We start from the raw sequence: 17,217 nt of genomic DNA, 5'->3' as shown, positions 1-17,217 counted from the left end.
TATTATTAGTGACCCAAATTGATTATCTTTAAACCATTGTACATGTATATCATCAAGTATCCAATCTTCAAACATTTTAGCAAATATGCAGGCGAGTAATATTAGGCATACATTACTGCCTCTGGGAAGACTAGTTTTTGGTCAATCCAATCAATCCAAAATGCAAAGTTTGCTCTAAGCCGCTGATGTATGGGCACCAACAGGACCCATTATGACCTATCAGCTAATGCTTACCAATAATACTTGCAAGGCAATTAACTCGTGTATTTCTGAGCACATTCATTTATTCCAACTAGGTGGGTTTCCTTTTAAAGATAAACACAAATTTATTCATAAATCAAAACTAACTCTTTCTTAATCAATTGAACATCCGTGTAAGTTAATGTTATCTGTAATGTTGCTAGATGGGTTAGCCCTATATAGGACTCTTTCTCTGTACACAGGAACAGAGTCCTAACTATTGAGGCCCGTTTCCGGGGCGGAAAAATTTCACAGCTTCATAACTTAAATCTTACCTGCAACAAGCCACTAATTTCAACAGATTCACATTCCATTGCGGCATACATTTTTCTGCGGTGGGTTTTGGTCCTCATATTTTCCTCACAAATCCGTCATTTTCGTGAAATAATGCAGCTTCCAACGTTAAAAAATTCCCGTTTCGATCGTTTTCTCACAGTGTTGTCTGTTGTCGTGCGTACGTGTACACATTCGCGTGCAAGACGCATGATGCAAGCTTAGACGCATGAATTCTTGGTCACCGCATCTTGACTGCACAGCGTTAACAACACAATTCAAAATTTGCGCGTCGTGCGTCTTGCGTACACACGGCAGACTGTGAGAGTACGAACAAAAATGGGAATTCCTTAACGTTGGGAGCTGCATTATTTCATGAAAATGACGGAAATGTGAAGAATATACGACGATCAAAACCCACCGCAGAAAAACATATGCTGCCATGGAATGTGAATCTGTTGAAATGTGTGCTTTCTTGCAGGTAAGATTTGAGTTATGAAGCTGTGACAATTTTCCGCCCCAGAAATGTACCCTGATTTCCAGGACGTCACTGTAGTACAAAACGAAAGTGTTAGGCCGCCAGGGCTACTAGATGGGTTAATCACAGTGCTGTATACAGTGATACAATACATCTATTAATGTGATGGTACATGTAGGCCTCCATTTTTCTGCATATGTTGAGATACATCAAGTAAGACTACTGGGCTTTGAAAATTACCAATAGTGTCCAGTGTCTTTAAATAGAAAGGGATCAGAAAACTGTCATTCCAAAACAATGAAGTGGCAGACAAAAAGGAACAATATAAAGCCTTTCTGCATAAGCATCGCACTGGCTTTGAGCAGATTAATAAACTTACCAAAGGGTTTATCAATTCTAATTCTTTCCCAGTAGGTATAAAACATGCACTTTTAAAGGAACACGTTGCCTTGGATCGGATGAGTTGGTCTTTGAAAAGCGTTTGATTCTGTTTGTTATGAAATGCATATGGGAAGATAGATATTTTAAAGACACTGGACACTATTGGTAACTGTCAAAGACTAGCCTTCACAGTTGGTGTATCTCAACATATGCATAAAATAACTAACCTGTGAAAATTTGAGCTCAATCGGTCATCGAAGTTGCGAGATAATAATGAAAGAAAAAAACACCCTTCTCACACGAAGTTGTGTGCGTTTAGATGGTTGATTTCGAGACCTCAAGTTCTAAATCTGAGGTCTCGAAATCAAATTCGTGGAAAATTACTTCTTTCTCAAAAACTATGGGACTTCAGAGGGAGCCGTTTCTCACAATGTTTTATACCATCAACCTCTCCCCATTACTTGTCACCAAGAAAGGTTTTATGCTAATAATTATTTTGAGTAATTACCAATAGTGTCCACTGCCTTTAGAAGTAGAATATAATGATCCACAAAAGTATCACTCAAAATTGCAGATTTCCTTTTACGTGGCGAACTAACACGGTCGGCCATTTTATGGAGTCAAAGTTTTGACCCCCCAAAAAATGGCTGACCGTGTTTTTTCGCGACGTTAAATCAATGATTTAATCATGCAAATTTCGAGGAATATTGAATTCATGTGGAACATTAAATTCTACTTATCTAAATTATCTATCTAACCATATGCATTTCATAACAACTTCAAACGCTTTTCAAAGACCAACTCGCCCGATCCAAGGCAACGTGTTCCTTTAACCCTATAAATGCAAGTTTGTTTCAAATGTAAAGGTTTATATCCCGCACCCAACGCCACCAATGACAAAATAACAAAACAACAAAAAAACACCCATACAAACTCAAATTTGGGGTGAAACCTGCACCCCAAAAGTGGGCAAATATGTGCCGTAGACATATAAACCTGTTGTCGATCAGTACACAACGATTGACGAGTGTGACAGAACTACATGCACTTTGTTTCTTTGTACAAATCTCTGGACATTCGGTATGTGAGCCGTGTTGTTGCAACACTACTAAAGATGGTATCAGTCTGCACAGATTCCCATCTGATTCAAAATGGCAACAGTAAAACATGCCAAGCTAAATGGTCAATAACCAGTGCTACTGCGTCATTTCTATGCGCATTGTCATTTAATGCTACATGTACGCCACAAAAGACCACCACAAGGTCATGTAAAGGTAATAAATTAATACTATAATAAACAAAAGTAAAACCATATAATAAGCAAGAAAAATACAATAAATTTCACTTGATGTGACCTGTAATAACCAATTAGTATTGCATGTGCCTTTTCATATTGCTTGGAATTGAATGGTTCAGGCTACTTCTTGGTCATTGTTCAAACTTTATCTTTGCATAAATGATATAATGCTTTAAAATGAGACGAAGCTGGAGTACTGTGACGCAGTCTTAGAGTCATGTCAAATAATGTACTTGACATGTTTCCTCTTTCTCCTATGATTGATATATATACAAATTACAAAAAGTAATACAGAACATAAGCTGTAAAGCAGCAAACACATACTAATATCTGTGGCATTTATGCCAATTGTGAAGTAACCAAATGTAACTCTCCGATTTAACTTATCTACTTTCATATCTATGTTCTTAACACTATATAACTCCTTGAGGTAATGTAAGACAGCAGACGTCTTCCAATGACCAGGATTGAATGGATCGTGACATAGCTTGCATTCAGTCTCAGATGGAAACTGTACTTTAGGATATTCAGGGTCTTCAGATAGAGCTCCAGCCAAACGTTTATTCACACGGTTATGAGTCTCCCACAGCCACAATATTGAGTCATCTAACGAAACAACACTGGAATCCAGACTAATACTTTCTTCAGCAAAGTTCTCACTACACTCTCGACATCCAAAGAAGTACTTCATGTATCCTTTCATTGCATTCAGTACTTCCTTGGCATCAGCATCCACATCTGTAATCAAAACAACACAGATAAACCGCAATGTACATTTTCACTTCAAATAAATAAAATAAAAAACACTAATGGCAATAGATCTGAGAGCTACATAGAGTGTTCCTGACTTACTTCTGGTAACTTAAGTTACTTTAAAATGCATAAACATAAGAGAATAAAATATTTCTCAAACAAAATGGTCGTTTTGCTAAGATTTAGAACAAAGAACCATTCCATCAGCTTCATTCCACAAACTATGGGTGCGTTCGATAAGCTTCCCTGGGTCGACCCCACGGTGCTCACTCGGGTGAGCCTCTGACAAGAGCTAATCGAACTATCACACTCGCCCTCCATGGTGACGGCATGCACCTCAGGTCACCCCCAAGTGACCACAAGCAGGGCACTGGGGGCTGACCTGGGTGAGCCCCATCAAAGCTATTCGAACGTGGCACACCGGGGTCGACCCAGGGAAGCTAAATGAACGCACCCAATATCTCTAAGACTGTTTTACGAGAAAAATCACTTTCAGCTCCACACCCACCCCCAACCCCCTGAGTTATTTTGACCTTTAATTTTCATCTTTATTAGTTTTCTTTGAGTAGCCCTTTAATATAAGCCTTGTTCATGGGGCAAACTTGCAAATCAAAAAATTAAAAACTTTAAAAACCAGCAGTGGCAATTTCACCTACCATTTGAATTCAATGCTGCTTGGCTTACAGTTAGGGTGTGGAAAAGAGTCCATAGACCACAGGGATAACCACGGTAAACATGTGTGCTGCCTTGGCAACTAAGCCATCTCACATCATTCTCAAGAAAAACAGCAAACTGCTGTCAAGAAAAAGTAGACATATTGTTATAGTAGATGTTAAATTTGCATTGTGGATAAAAATACATTTAAATATCGTACAGAATTATGAGGCAATACAAACTTTTATTTAAATCAGTCTGTGGACTTTGGAAAACCAATCCAAACTAGACACACATTAAACAAATTATAGGTACATGTATTCAGGACCGAAGATGACAAATTTTCAAAATAGTACAACACAAACAGTTTCTACCAAATCAGCTTTTGTTTTTGGCTTGCAACCCAAGTTGTAACGAAAACTCCAATTAAAAACAGAGGGTGGTGTGAGTAATGTCATTGTTACTCTTTCCTTCTAATACAAGAATCATACCAAATTCCATAAAATAATGAAAGTACAACAATAGTTCTTCGGGACACATTAACATGTGCTTTTTCGATCACACAAAAAACAGCATTTTTATTCACCATAAACCTGGTTACATAAATTGTATTTTGTTCAAATTTCACACAAAATGATATTATCCAACAGTAAAGTATGAATGATGAAATTTTGTTCCACAAAATTACTAAGGGAATCAATGTGTAATGAAGAGGTTTTCATTCCACTAGTGGTTGAATCCCAACGAGGCCTGGTTCTTGATAATTTACAAATTATAAAGAACCAGGCCTCGGCGGGTTTAAACCACTAGTTGAAAACCGATTCAACACACTTTGATTCCATTCATAAATACCTTTTCGGTCAAAAAGATCATCACTATTTGGTCAAAAAGTAAAATAAATGCAAAAATTATATTTGTGTAATGATTTCTTTCAACACAACACCCCTCCAGCTTTGAAATGGTAAAGCCCTCCGCCGCCCTAACAACAACTCCTTATAAGGGAATGCTGTTCGCGTCGCGCTTCACGCGTATCGCGTGATGTGGCACAACTGTTTCAGCTGTTGCTCTTGACCAATAGGAATGAAGAAACTGTCTCATAAGAACAGGTGCAAGGTCGCGTGTCACGCCCATGAATATACACAGTTTTTACCGGTCATAAACAAAGGTTTATACACACCCACGTGACGCGCTCTCCACCAATAGGAATAGCGAAACTGTCCGAGGTATTTATGAATATAGGTGTGAAACCAATACGATTTAAAACTGGCCACAGTAAGGTACTGTCATCTTTGATGACATCATAACTAAATATAAAACGCCATGAAGAAAGTGTAAGCCATTTCAAGCTATGAAACCATGTCCAAAATCCATTGCATATTGACTGCAAAGCTGAAATTATGGCATTTTAATAGTTTTTGCCCCAACTTCTAGTTGGGAGTGGAAAACAAGTTCAAATTGGGATTATAGTGGGACCTATGTACCTGATTAGCAGCAAGATTTCCCTTGACTCGTTGTAGGATCTTAAACCAATCATCATTTGATAGCTGTGACTTTGGCTCAAGCATTCTCTGCAAATTACTGAGTACATTCATGACTTGCAATCTACCAGGAAAGTACTGAGCACAAACAAAAGAGGAAAAAGTTACAGGTTTAAAATTAGGATAAATCAGTCAAGTATTGCAAGACATAGAATCATTTAATAAAAATAATAATAATAATAGTATCAAAGTCTTATAGCGCACATATCTACCAACAAGGACTCAAGGCGCTGAGTATATACAAACTTTCAGAAAGATAGGATTGCAGTGATGAGTTCTGAGACTCACTTATGTAGCACCTTATAAGGGTTTACAACGTACTACGGCGCATACAGCAGCCACAGCCAGGAACACCAGGGCAAACCCCTTCTCTTTTCAATAAGTGCATTGGGTTCTTTTACATGTGTTACACAACACATGGGATAAACAGCTTTAATACATGTATGTCCCATCCTAAGGACGAAGCAATGGTTAGGTGTCTTGCTTAAGGACATAAGTTTCACGACTGGGGATTCGAACCCACACTCTGCTGAACATAAACACCAGAATATTAATTTTTGGTTTTTACCCATACACCGATGTGTGTTAGCACTGTATACTCAGTACTAACTCTCCCGCGTCCTGTGAACAAATATCACGTAGGCATTTTTACTTGGGTGGGATTCGAACCCACGACCCTTGCAATTCTAGAGCAGTGTCTTACCAACTAGACTACCGAGATTGCCTGGTAGCTAGAGGCAGTTCGAATCCTATGTTTTGGCAGCGGGTACTGCAACGATATAATAGATGTTTAATTTGCATCGGGGATAAAGAATATTAATTTTTTGGTTTTTACCCATACACCAATGTGTGTTAGCACTGTATACTCAGTACTTTGGTTCTAGGCAGAACCATGAAACAGCACAGTGCGAAAGTCCACTCCAACAATGATAGTCTGGGCAAGATATGTGTAAGAAGAGGTATTTTCCAAGGTGATTCTCTGTCTCCGCTGCTGTTTGTTCTTGCACAAATGCCCCTGTCAAAGATTAGGAGGAAGGTGAGTGCCGGTTATGAAATGAAGAAGGAGGGATGTAAGATAAACCATCTGCTTGATGGACGATTTGAAGTTGTTTGCAAAGAATGAGGTAGAGATCGACTTGCTGGTGCAGACCGTGAGGATTTTAAGCGATGACATCGGGATGCAATTTTGCCTTGAGAAATGCGCTTCAATGACAATGAAGAGGGGAAAGAGGGTACATTCCGATGGCATGGCTCTGCCAGATGGTGCACAGATGAGGGCTTTGGGTGAAGAGGAGAGTTACCGGTATCTTGATGTACTAGAATCGGACCATGTCCTTCATGTGGAATCAAAGGTGAGGATGAGGTACAGAACGGGTATAGTCGAGTGGACTAAGGAAGATCTAGATGTCATGGACAGGAGAACAAGAAAACTGATGACCACAAATGGTATGCTTCATCCGCAGGCGAATGTGAGCAGGTCAGAGGGCGGTAGGGGGTTGCTGAGAGTGGCAGACAGTGTCAACATCCAGCGCAGGAGTTTCCATTGTCATATTAGGAGGACTGAGGAGAACTTGTTCAAAGTTGTGCAGAAATACTTGAAAGCGGGCGAAGTTGGGCCAAAGGAGTACAAGAGGGGAAAGAAAGAGGAAAGACACTAAGATTGGGGGAACAAAACCACTTAATGGCAGGTAACAACGTCTTTGGGATACCAGTGACAGTGGAAAGCGACTATAAGCTCGTACAGGTTATCTACACCAAGCAAGTCCTCTCTGCACCAATGAGGTTGCAAGCTATGCTACTGCGACTACAAATATTAAACCTTAATCTGTTAATGTTACCTACAAACCTGGCCAAGCTGTACCAACTTACCAGACACTAAGCCAGATGTAGAGCCAATAGCAATTAACATGACCACTGACTTCATCGCTGTGTCGCAAACACGCTAAAGGCAAATCCAGACCCACACAGCTGACAAACTTAATGAGCTACATACATGTATGTACACGGAATCATTCTCAAAAGAGGGTCCGACTTCAAGCGAGACGCAACACGCTCCATTCGTGAATATTGGTCCTCAAGAGATGTGCATGTCAGTGACCAATGGAAGAGTCTACAAAGGTATGTGAATCAGCATTCCATCGAACATGAACAAGTATAATGGCCCAGATTTATTCATCACACTAAAGCTTTCTGATTGCCTGACATGTGTTACAAAATTAGAAAGCTCATCAAATGTGTAATACTAGTCAGAACTGCCAGCCCAGGGGAAGTACAAGGCAGCCCAATTCCTGATCTGCCATGGACCTACAAATGTAGCTACATGTAGGCTGTGATCTCTTTAACTACGAGGCAACCCAATTCCTGATCTACCATGGACCTAGCTAGGCTGTGATCTCTTTAACTACGAGGCAACCCAATTCCTGATCTGCCATGGACCTACAAATGTAGCTAGGCTGTGATCTCTTTAACTACGAGGCAACCCGATTCCTGATCTACCATGGACCTAGCTAGGCTGTGATCTCTTTAACTACGAGGCAACCCAATTCATGATCTGCCATGGACCTAGCTAGGCCGTGATCTCTTTAACTACGAGGCAACCCAATTCATGATCTGCCATGGACCAAGCTAGGCTGTGATCTCTTTACCTACAAGGCAACCCAATTCCTGATGTGCCATGGACCTAGCTAGACTGTGATCTCTTTAACTACAAGGCAACCCAATTCCTGATCTACCATGGACCCACCTAGGCTGTGATCTCTTTACCTACGAGGCAACCCAATTCCTGATCTGCCATGGACCTAGCTAGGTCGTGATCTCTTTAACTACGAGGCAACCCAATTCCTGATCTGCCATGGACCAAGCTAGGCTGTGATCTCTTTACCTACAAGGCAGCCCAATTCCTGATCTGCCATGGACCTAGCTAGGCCGTGATCTCTTTAACTACGAGGCAACCCAATTCATGATCTGCCATGGACCTAGGTAGGCCGTGATCTCTTTAACTACGAGGCAACCCAATTCCTGATCTGCCATGGACCTAGCTAGGCCGTGATCTCTTTACCTACGAAGCAACCCGATTCATGATCTGCCATGGACCTAGCTAGGCAGTGATCTCTTTAACTACGAGGCAACCCAATTCATGATCTGCCATGGACCTAGCTAGGCCGTGATCTCTTTAACTACGAGGCAACCCAATTCATGATCTGCCATGGACCTAGCTAGGCCGTGATCTCTTTACCTACGAGGCAACCCAATTCATGATCTACCATGGACCAAGCTAGGCTGTGATCTCTTTACCTACAAGGCAACCCAATTCCTGATGTGCCATGGACCTAGCTAGACTGTGATCTCTTTACCTACAAGGCAACCCAATTCCTGATCTGCCATGGACCTAGCTAGACTGTGATCTCTTTACCTACGAGGCAACCCAATTCCTGATCTGCCATGGACCTAGCTAGGCCGTGATCTCTTTAACTACGAGGCAACCCAATTCCTGATCTGCCATGGACCTAGCTAAGCTGTGATCTCTTTAACTACGAGGGAGAGCAGTACATGGTCTTAATTGATTACTACTCAAAGTTAATCAAAGTCAAAACATGACCAGACCTTAGCAGCACAACCCTATTAAATGCACTAAAAACACAGTTCACTCGCCATGGAATTCCAGAAAAGATGAAATCAGACAATAATCCACAAACTCTTTTCCCAATTTTTACAAGTTATGTTGAGAGTATGAGATTCAACATATCACCTCATTACCTGACCATCTGCAATACTACATGTATCAAAGAGGTAGAACATTGTAGAACTGGAAGTACCATGGTCAAGTGGTTACTAAGAGCAGCGAATTCAAACTCTTGTGTTTCTGATCAACAGAGTGTGGGTTCAAGCCCCAGTCGTGATGCTTTCATTTCATTTCATTTCATTTTATTTGCCAGCAAACATGAAAAAACACGTTTATTAAAACATTGCACATCAAAGATTTACAAGAACAAGCAATACAATGGTTACATGTATAATAAGAATACAAATATGGAAAAACACTAGCAAGTTACTGAGAAACCTGGCCTGGCCGCCGGCAGATACAAGGATTGTGTAGGAAACACCACCAAAACAAAAGACAAGAACCCTGGCAGGGAAAGCCAATAGCGACAGAAAGTCACTTTCAAAGTGGCTGACCTTTAGGTTCAAGACAAAAACAAATATTAACAAGACAAAACACAACCGCCATAGGAGGGGTACATATCACCCACTATCCAGCCAGGCCAGGCAACTCAGAAATAAAAGACAAGCAAAAAATACCAATACCACATTAAAAAAATGAAATGTGGACCTGCCAGCTGATTTCTTTAAAATTATTTTTGATTCCTCTAACAAACCAGGAAGGCTAGTCAAAAGTTTGTGCCTAACATGGGAGGGTAAATTGTCAAAGTAGACCGGAAATCTGTTAAAAACAGTAAATTTAAAAGCATCAGTTCTAGCATAAGTATGATGAAATTTAAGAGTGTCAGAATGGCATGTAAATCTTAATAAAATTGAAAGGATCAACATCATACATGGATGGGTGTCGATGCACAGCACCAACCCTTCTACTCAGTCGCATGTTCTTGCATTTATCAGGATTCAAAGACATTTTGTTGACTTGGCTAAGTCAACAAAGTCCATACGCAAGATGGGACGCAGGATGGGGCGTAAATCCATTGGTCCAATGTTGTGTAATGCATGTACAAGAACCTAGTGCATGCACTTATCGCAAAAGAGAAGGGGTTCGCCCCGGTGTTCCTGGCTATGGCTGCTGATCGACCGCCGTAGCACCTTGTAAACCAATACATGGTGCTAAAGATTACATGGGTTAGGTCTTATAATTCAAAATCTTCGTCCCACTCACCTTGCAGTAAAAATACTTTGTATCCTTTAGGAAAAGGCGTGTTATAAATATGGTTATTATTATAGAACGAGCTGTCCTTATCAAATGCCAATGATGCTGTAACAAACAGACCCCTTAATCAATTCATACATTTTTCTATGTGTTCGAAATGAACTTAAAGTTAACAAACATAGCTGGATTCCCCAGAAAGTGAAAAAATACTTACTTTGTTTAAAACTAGAATGAATGCCTTGAGTGCCTCCAATGCCTGTGCACTAATAACCCTCTGCAGACCGACCTCATGCTTCAGTGAATACACCAATGTTGATTCTAAATCTTGCATAGAGACAACTGACCTATCCAGTTCCAAACAAATTATACAAATTGAAAAACATTGAGTTACTTGTTTGATTTTAATATCCTTGGATAGAGTGTGGAGTCACTATCCAGCCGAGTAATATTATTTTGAATGAAACAATGCATTGTCATAAGTTATCAAACAAGCATTGTCATAAGTTATCAAACAAGCATTGTAATAAGTTATCAAACAAGCATTGTAATAAGTTATCAAACAAGCATTGTAATAAGTTATCAAACAAGCATTGTAATAAGTTATCAAACAAGCATTGTAATAAGTTATCAAACAAGCATTGTAATAAGTTATCAAACAAGCATTGTAATAAGTTATCAAACAAGCATTGTAATAAGTTATCAAACAAGCATTGTAATAAGTTATCAAACAAGCATTGTAATAAGTTATCAAACAAGCATTGTAATAAGTTATCAAACAAGCATTGTAATAAGTTATCAAACAAGCATTGTAATAAGTTATCAAACAAGCGATGTAATAAGTTATCAAACAAGCGATGTAATAAGTTATCAAACAAGCATTGTAATAAGTTATCAAACAAGCATTGTAATAAGTTATCAAACAAGCATTGTAATAAGTTATCAAACAAGCATTGTAATAAGTTATCAAACAAGCGATGTAATAAGTTATCAAACAAGCATTGTAATAAGTTATCAAACAAGCATTGTAATAAGTTTATTTTATTTTATTTTTTTATTTATTTATTTTCAGGCAAACAGTACATACAAAGAATAGGCAATAAAAAATAAGACTACACAGAGAACAAGCCTGCGGATAACCAAAAAGATAAAATAATCACTATCTAAAGGCGATCCAGACAATAAAAATAACAAAGGCACAAAAGGGCACAAGGACAAAAACGACATAAGTTATCAAACAAGCACGAGTGGACTATGACAAAATATAACGCTTCTGCGTCCCATATCCATATCCAACGAGGCCGAAGGCCGAGTTGAGTATGGGAAGCAGATGCGCGTTATTTTTTCATATTCCACGAGCGCGTGTGTTTTAATAAATTCATCTTCCAGTCTCATGTGCAACGCGCGAAGTTTAAAATTTCAGAACGTTATTTGGCGACGAAAAGCATGCACGCGCACAAAGTTTAGAAGGTAATTTTTGCACTGTCCGTATACGGAGCGAGACGCATTGACACTCACAATACGCACTGTGCAATAAAAAAACTGGGAGTAGGTTATAGCTTTTTTATACCACCCTCCAGTTCAAGCATCTGATTGGTGGATCAGTGCGTACTGGAAGATAAAGACTATTTTAACACCTCGTGCTTGTTCTGTATTCTGGTTGGCTGAAACACGGTCACGTAGGGGTTAACTATAGTCTAGTAAATGCGCGCCATGTTTTGCAGGAACTAGTGCCCGAGCGAGCATTAGTCTTTTAACTTTTGACTGGTTTCAGTGCCCTCTCTTGAGGTGAAGTGTGAATGGCAACTAGGAATTTCAAATGTCTTTTCTTATTACACATACGGCCTCGGGAAATAGGTCTCTCTTCTGGTCCCTCATGGGAATAGACATACACTATTATCCTCATTGCCTGTCAATATGTGTATACTGGTCTAGTAATAGTAATCTACATGTAACAATGCAATATTTATACACAATATCAATGAGGTAAATAGTGTGCATGTACACCTGTACATGAACGTCTATTTCCCCCGAGGGACTCTGATGAGCGACCAGAAGAGGGACCTATTTCCCGAAGCAGGGTCACTCAAAGTCCCTCAGGGGAATAGATGTGCATCTCATTGCCAGGCAGTATGTGTATACTATTATAACGCCCCGTGCAAAGATTCTGCCTTTTGATTGGTTTAGAGTGCGTCACATGATACATGTATGTCTTATTTTAACTAGAAGCCATGACAGACAGCTTGATATCAGAAGTATTTACTCCAAAGCATTAAGTGGATACTTTGCTGTAAAAGAATAAGTTTATAGATACAAACTTTGGAAGATGCATTTACTGAATGCTTCTACTTGAAAGTTGATGCTTTTACTTTTTGCTAGTACTTGTCGATATTTACTACTTTTTATTCAAAAGTCTTAGTTCAGGTATACAGTCATTGCTACACTTAAATGTGATTTCTTCCACTGAATTAACACTATAAATACAAGTCCAGATAATCATAACCGTACCTCATCCTTGTTTTTGTTGGGAGTGTTTCCCTGTCCTGCATTATACCATTGATCCTCTGTAAGGCGGTCACTCTGTCTTCATCATTTCCTCTATGATTTCTCTCATCTATGGCAGCCAAGTTTGATGAAGCTCTGCTTTGATCTGCTTGCAAGAATACCAGGACACTTTATAGAGTTTTCTAGTCTTATAATTACATGTAGGTGTTTGGAGCTACAGCCAAGCATCTATTGTTATTGTTCGGGGGGAGGGGGGGGGGGAGGGGGTGGCAGGTATTCTGGTATTTTTGTACTTTTTTAATTGTCCTGTTTCTTTTTTTAGATGGTTCCAGTGCTCACCCTTAAAGTGCACTTACACAGGTACATGTACATGTAGTTATGTGTATCCTCAGCAACATAAGACATAAGCTACATGTATTAAATATTGACAATGACTGGTTGTGAAGCTTTGATTAGGCAATAACCAGAGACGATCCAATTTACGTCAGGATGTCATCAGGTGTCAAATTACAAGGTTTTAACAGTATATTAAATCTTGAAAATTAGTATCGAATCAATGATAAGAGACCTTGGGTTGCTTTTTGCGGAATTATACAACAGTAATAGGGGTCTTTATTTTGTATTCATATATGGGTTGTTCTTTAAATAAGGAGGCCAGCTTGTGACATTGGTACAAAATTTTAAACATCGTCATTTGAGAGAAAAATTAATTTGATATTGGTGAAAAATGTTAAACTTAAAAAAAAAAAAAATATTGTTGTGTTGACATGACCGACTGTCAGTAGGAAGCATTCCAAATGGGACGCGTCTAGTAAATTCCACGTGTAAAAGGGACACCAAAGTTGAATTTTGTAACAGCAAGAACTCTCAGAAGGAAAAACATTCCTGTGAGGTAAACACACATTTGTTAGTACATCATGACTGCAATCAACATAAAATACATTTTTATTGAGACATATTTTAACTTAATCCCAAAATTTGGGTTGACGTTTTCGTTATTTTTAGTTTTAAATGGGATTTTTAGCTAACTTGGCATTATAATCTATAAACTCCAAAATAAAGACACAACTTTTGGAAAGCTTATTTTAAATTGGGAGTACAAGAAGTACTGAAACTGTCTTTAATTCATCAAACAAACACCAACTATAAAACTCCCACAAAAACAATCTTGGAATGAGGTTCCACGCGTAAAGGGGACACCAAAAGTTTAGTGTCCTTTTACACAGGGAACAATAACCAAGATAAATGCCCACAGGGTAACAATGAGTAAATCAACACAATCCTGTCAATTCATCAGAACTGTCTAACACAACCAGCATTTGGTAATGACTCAATTGAACTTCATACATGGAAACCAGTGCCCAAACAGTTGTAAACACGGGTACTCCAACACAGTATTGCAGTACTGTAAATTTAAATTTCAATGTATTCGTACATTTTTTGTATTATGTACACTAAAACCATGTCTTCTTTTAATGTATACCTTCGAGAAGCATAATGTAAACAATTTTGAAGTAACAAAGCAGCAATCTACCAATTCTATTATTGAGAATGCCCATGGAATGGGTATGGTTGTGTATGAGGTTCCATGTGTAAATGGGACACCAACACTGAGGAATTTAACACTTTTTTGCAATTTTTGTTAGACTCGCTTATAAGGGCATTCATCAAAAGTTTGTAAGGACATTTAAACCTCACTGCCATGCATTCCCATGGTTAAAACCTGTCATTTTTAGTTACCTTACAAATAAAATTATATACACACAAAGTTCAGAATTTCATGGATTTTTTTCTTTTGGAATACATTCTGAAGATGAACTTCAGTAAATTTAACATTCATGACATAAGCTTCTCTCTGTCATAGAACTTGTTAATAGCTGAACAACTATTTCAGCAAGAATTGTTTATTTGATGTGAGATCCTCAAGCTCAGTGTTGCTGAATTGGTAGTGATATGCTCTACCAAAATTAACCATGATGGGGGTAGTCATGATTTTGATGACGTCTTCAACAGGGTAAGTATGCAAAGGCTCAGAAGTAAACTCATAGCGAGCACCATCAGTTCTTCGCATAAACCTCAACCACAGGCTGTCATCTTGTCTGTCAGTAACCTGAACAAGTTAAGTACACAATAACATATATTTTAAAAGCAGGGACAAATAAACATTTATTGCAATTATTTCTCATAGAAATTTTGCAAATAATAGTTAATGGCCTGACATTTCCACCCTACCAGAGTCTTTCTCGAATGCTCTGCTAGAGTCAAAATGTCAGGCCATTATCAGGTAACTATTTTATTGCACTTATACCATCAGTCCATTTGTTTGGTTTCGCTGTTTGCAACAGGGAATTATATTTTCTCTGAAAAATATTATAACAACATTCCAATGAATTCCTATATTTGCACCTTTATGTTAAATGTTTCCCACATCAAACAACCTGCTATAAAGACTTTTTAACTACATTTCTTGTATTCTTTTAATTTCCTTTCTTTTTTTCAGAGATTCTGCTTACCATGGCCATGTAGATGTATGTCTTGGTCGTCCTGCTACTAGTAGAAGGCCCTGCAAACTTTGCTGCCACATAAGAGTTGGCCTGTATCCTGAGGAATCAAAAATGTTGTATTCAGCGCTTGAACATATTAGTACACCAAATAAAAAAGTTCCACAGTACCAACCTGGATCCACCTTTTGGTATTTATGATTGTGTTTTAGAAATAAGGTTTTAGACTGTAACTTTTGCAATTTTTTGTTTAACTCAGTTTTCTAAAGCCGGCATGATACGTGGTCGATATTTGGCCCTCAGGGAAAACAGTAGGGCTTACTGATAAACATGCTTTTTAATTGAAGTTTTGCTGTTAGAATATTATGTCTGCACAATATAATTTTAATAACTGGCAAAATAATTGCTCAATAATAATTTGGCACTCACTTGTCAAGATCGTCCTGGTTTGATATGTTGTGTTCAGAGTCTTCTGGGGTTTGGGTGCTAGCAGGGTCACCATGCATGTCATGGGGGGCACTGTTACTGATCAGATCATCAGGGTCGTCGGGGGCACGGTTACTGTTCAGATCATCAGGGTCGTCGCTGTCGGTCAAGGCTGGAATGAGCACAAAAGAAGTGGTCATAGTAGAATTAGGATAAGTTTTGTACAGATTTGTTTGCTCTTTTTATTGTATTGTTTACAAAAATGGTGTCTTGGTGTTTATTCTCTCTTTTTTGAAGAATATAATGAAAAGAAGCTTAAAATATGTGTGACAGGTGAAAACTGTGTTTGGTTTGAAACAAAGTAGCTGCACAGTTAATTTTCTATGTAGAACTATTTACCTAGCTTATCTTGAAGATGCACTTCTTTCCATGGTTGAACGTAGATTGAATTCTCACAAGAGCTGTATTTGCCATGCAGACATGAACTGCAAAAACATGACAGATTTCTTGTTGAAACTGTTCCTCCTTTGACATTTTTGACACAGTGTAGCTTCCTTGTGCCTGGAACTGTCTTGATGGACCTGTTCTGCCTGTCTCTGCAGACATTTTTGCACGGTACATAGAAAATTGTTCTACTAAATGGTATGCAGCAGTTATCGTCATTGGCTTCTTTGGTGAGGTTCAGATCAAGGTAAGTATAGAGGGACTTGGGATCAGGAATAATGGCGGCTCCCGATTTGACCGCTAGAGAGGCATGGTTTTTCACCACCGCACTTTCCCCATCACTGGCTCCTTTCCCATGCCGTGTGCCAGAATAGTTGTGCTGGAGATTGAAGCCGAAGTCCTCTTTCGAGTAGCTGATGTCTGAAATGGGACCCTTGGATTTGTACTGGCAACTACACCCGTCAGAAAATCTGTAAAATGTTGAGATCTGCTGATTTCTTCTTGTCAAGAGATGATTAGCGACTACGCCATGGAATGCATTTACAAGATGGTAGTCGTGGTTGAGGTCATCACTAACCATTATGCATGACTCTGTGACTAATTTGGAGCACTGCTTACAGTGATAGTAAGTGATGATAGGGTGTACAGTGGTTGAGTCGTGGGCGTAGTATGCACTCTGGACCTCTCGCTGGTACCCACATTTGTAGTTTTCTGCGAAGTCCAGCACTGCCAGAACTTCATCATCTTGTAAGTTCTTCTGCAGCTGGCATTGTTGTTTATGTTGCCAGTCTTTATTGAAGAGATGCTCTGAGAATGGATGGGCCTCCTCCTTCAATTCCTTAATAAACTCATCA

General features: G+C 39.0%; 2 protein-coding genes across 3 annotated transcripts in view; both read right to left on the bottom strand.

Moving 5' to 3' along the window:
- Positions 1 to 259: 259 nt before the first annotated feature.
- Positions 260 to 17,217, bottom strand: part of LOC139947944 (sulfhydryl oxidase 1-like) — a 30,859-nt gene continuing 13,901 nt past the window's right edge. Inside the window, exons 8-12 of one of the 2 annotated variants that reach the window (XM_071945820.1) lie at positions 12,996 to 13,137; positions 10,705 to 10,834; positions 5,558 to 5,692; positions 4,079 to 4,217; positions 260 to 3,407 (exon numbers count right to left, since the gene is read on the bottom strand). In XM_071945820.1, coding sequence (XP_071801921.1) covers positions 2,890 to 3,407; positions 4,079 to 4,217; positions 5,558 to 5,692; positions 10,705 to 10,834; positions 12,996 to 13,137 — 1,064 coding nt within the window. In that variant the 3' untranslated portion in view covers positions 260 to 2,889. The remainder of the gene's footprint in view (positions 3,408 to 4,078; positions 4,218 to 5,557; positions 5,693 to 10,704; positions 10,835 to 12,995; positions 13,138 to 17,217) is intronic. The other variant, XM_071945822.1, reaches the window with a different exon arrangement.
- On the bottom strand, positions 14,848 to 16,027 carry LOC139947947 (uncharacterized). Its single transcript, XM_071945826.1, has 3 exons — positions 15,923 to 16,027; positions 15,506 to 15,593; positions 14,848 to 15,102 (listed from the first exon to the last, which is right to left on the bottom strand). Exons 1-3 carry the CDS (start codon positions 15,997 to 15,999, stop codon positions 14,878 to 14,880), a joined length of 390 nt encoding a protein of 129 aa, XP_071801927.1. The 5' UTR covers positions 16,000 to 16,027; the 3' UTR covers positions 14,848 to 14,877.

Source organism: Asterias amurensis, chromosome 15 (assembly GCF_032118995.1).
Source record: "Asterias amurensis chromosome 15, ASM3211899v1".
Lineage (NCBI taxonomy): Eukaryota > Metazoa > Echinodermata > Asteroidea > Forcipulatida > Asteriidae > Asterias > Asterias amurensis.
This window is presented reverse-complemented; position numbering and strand designations above follow the sequence as displayed.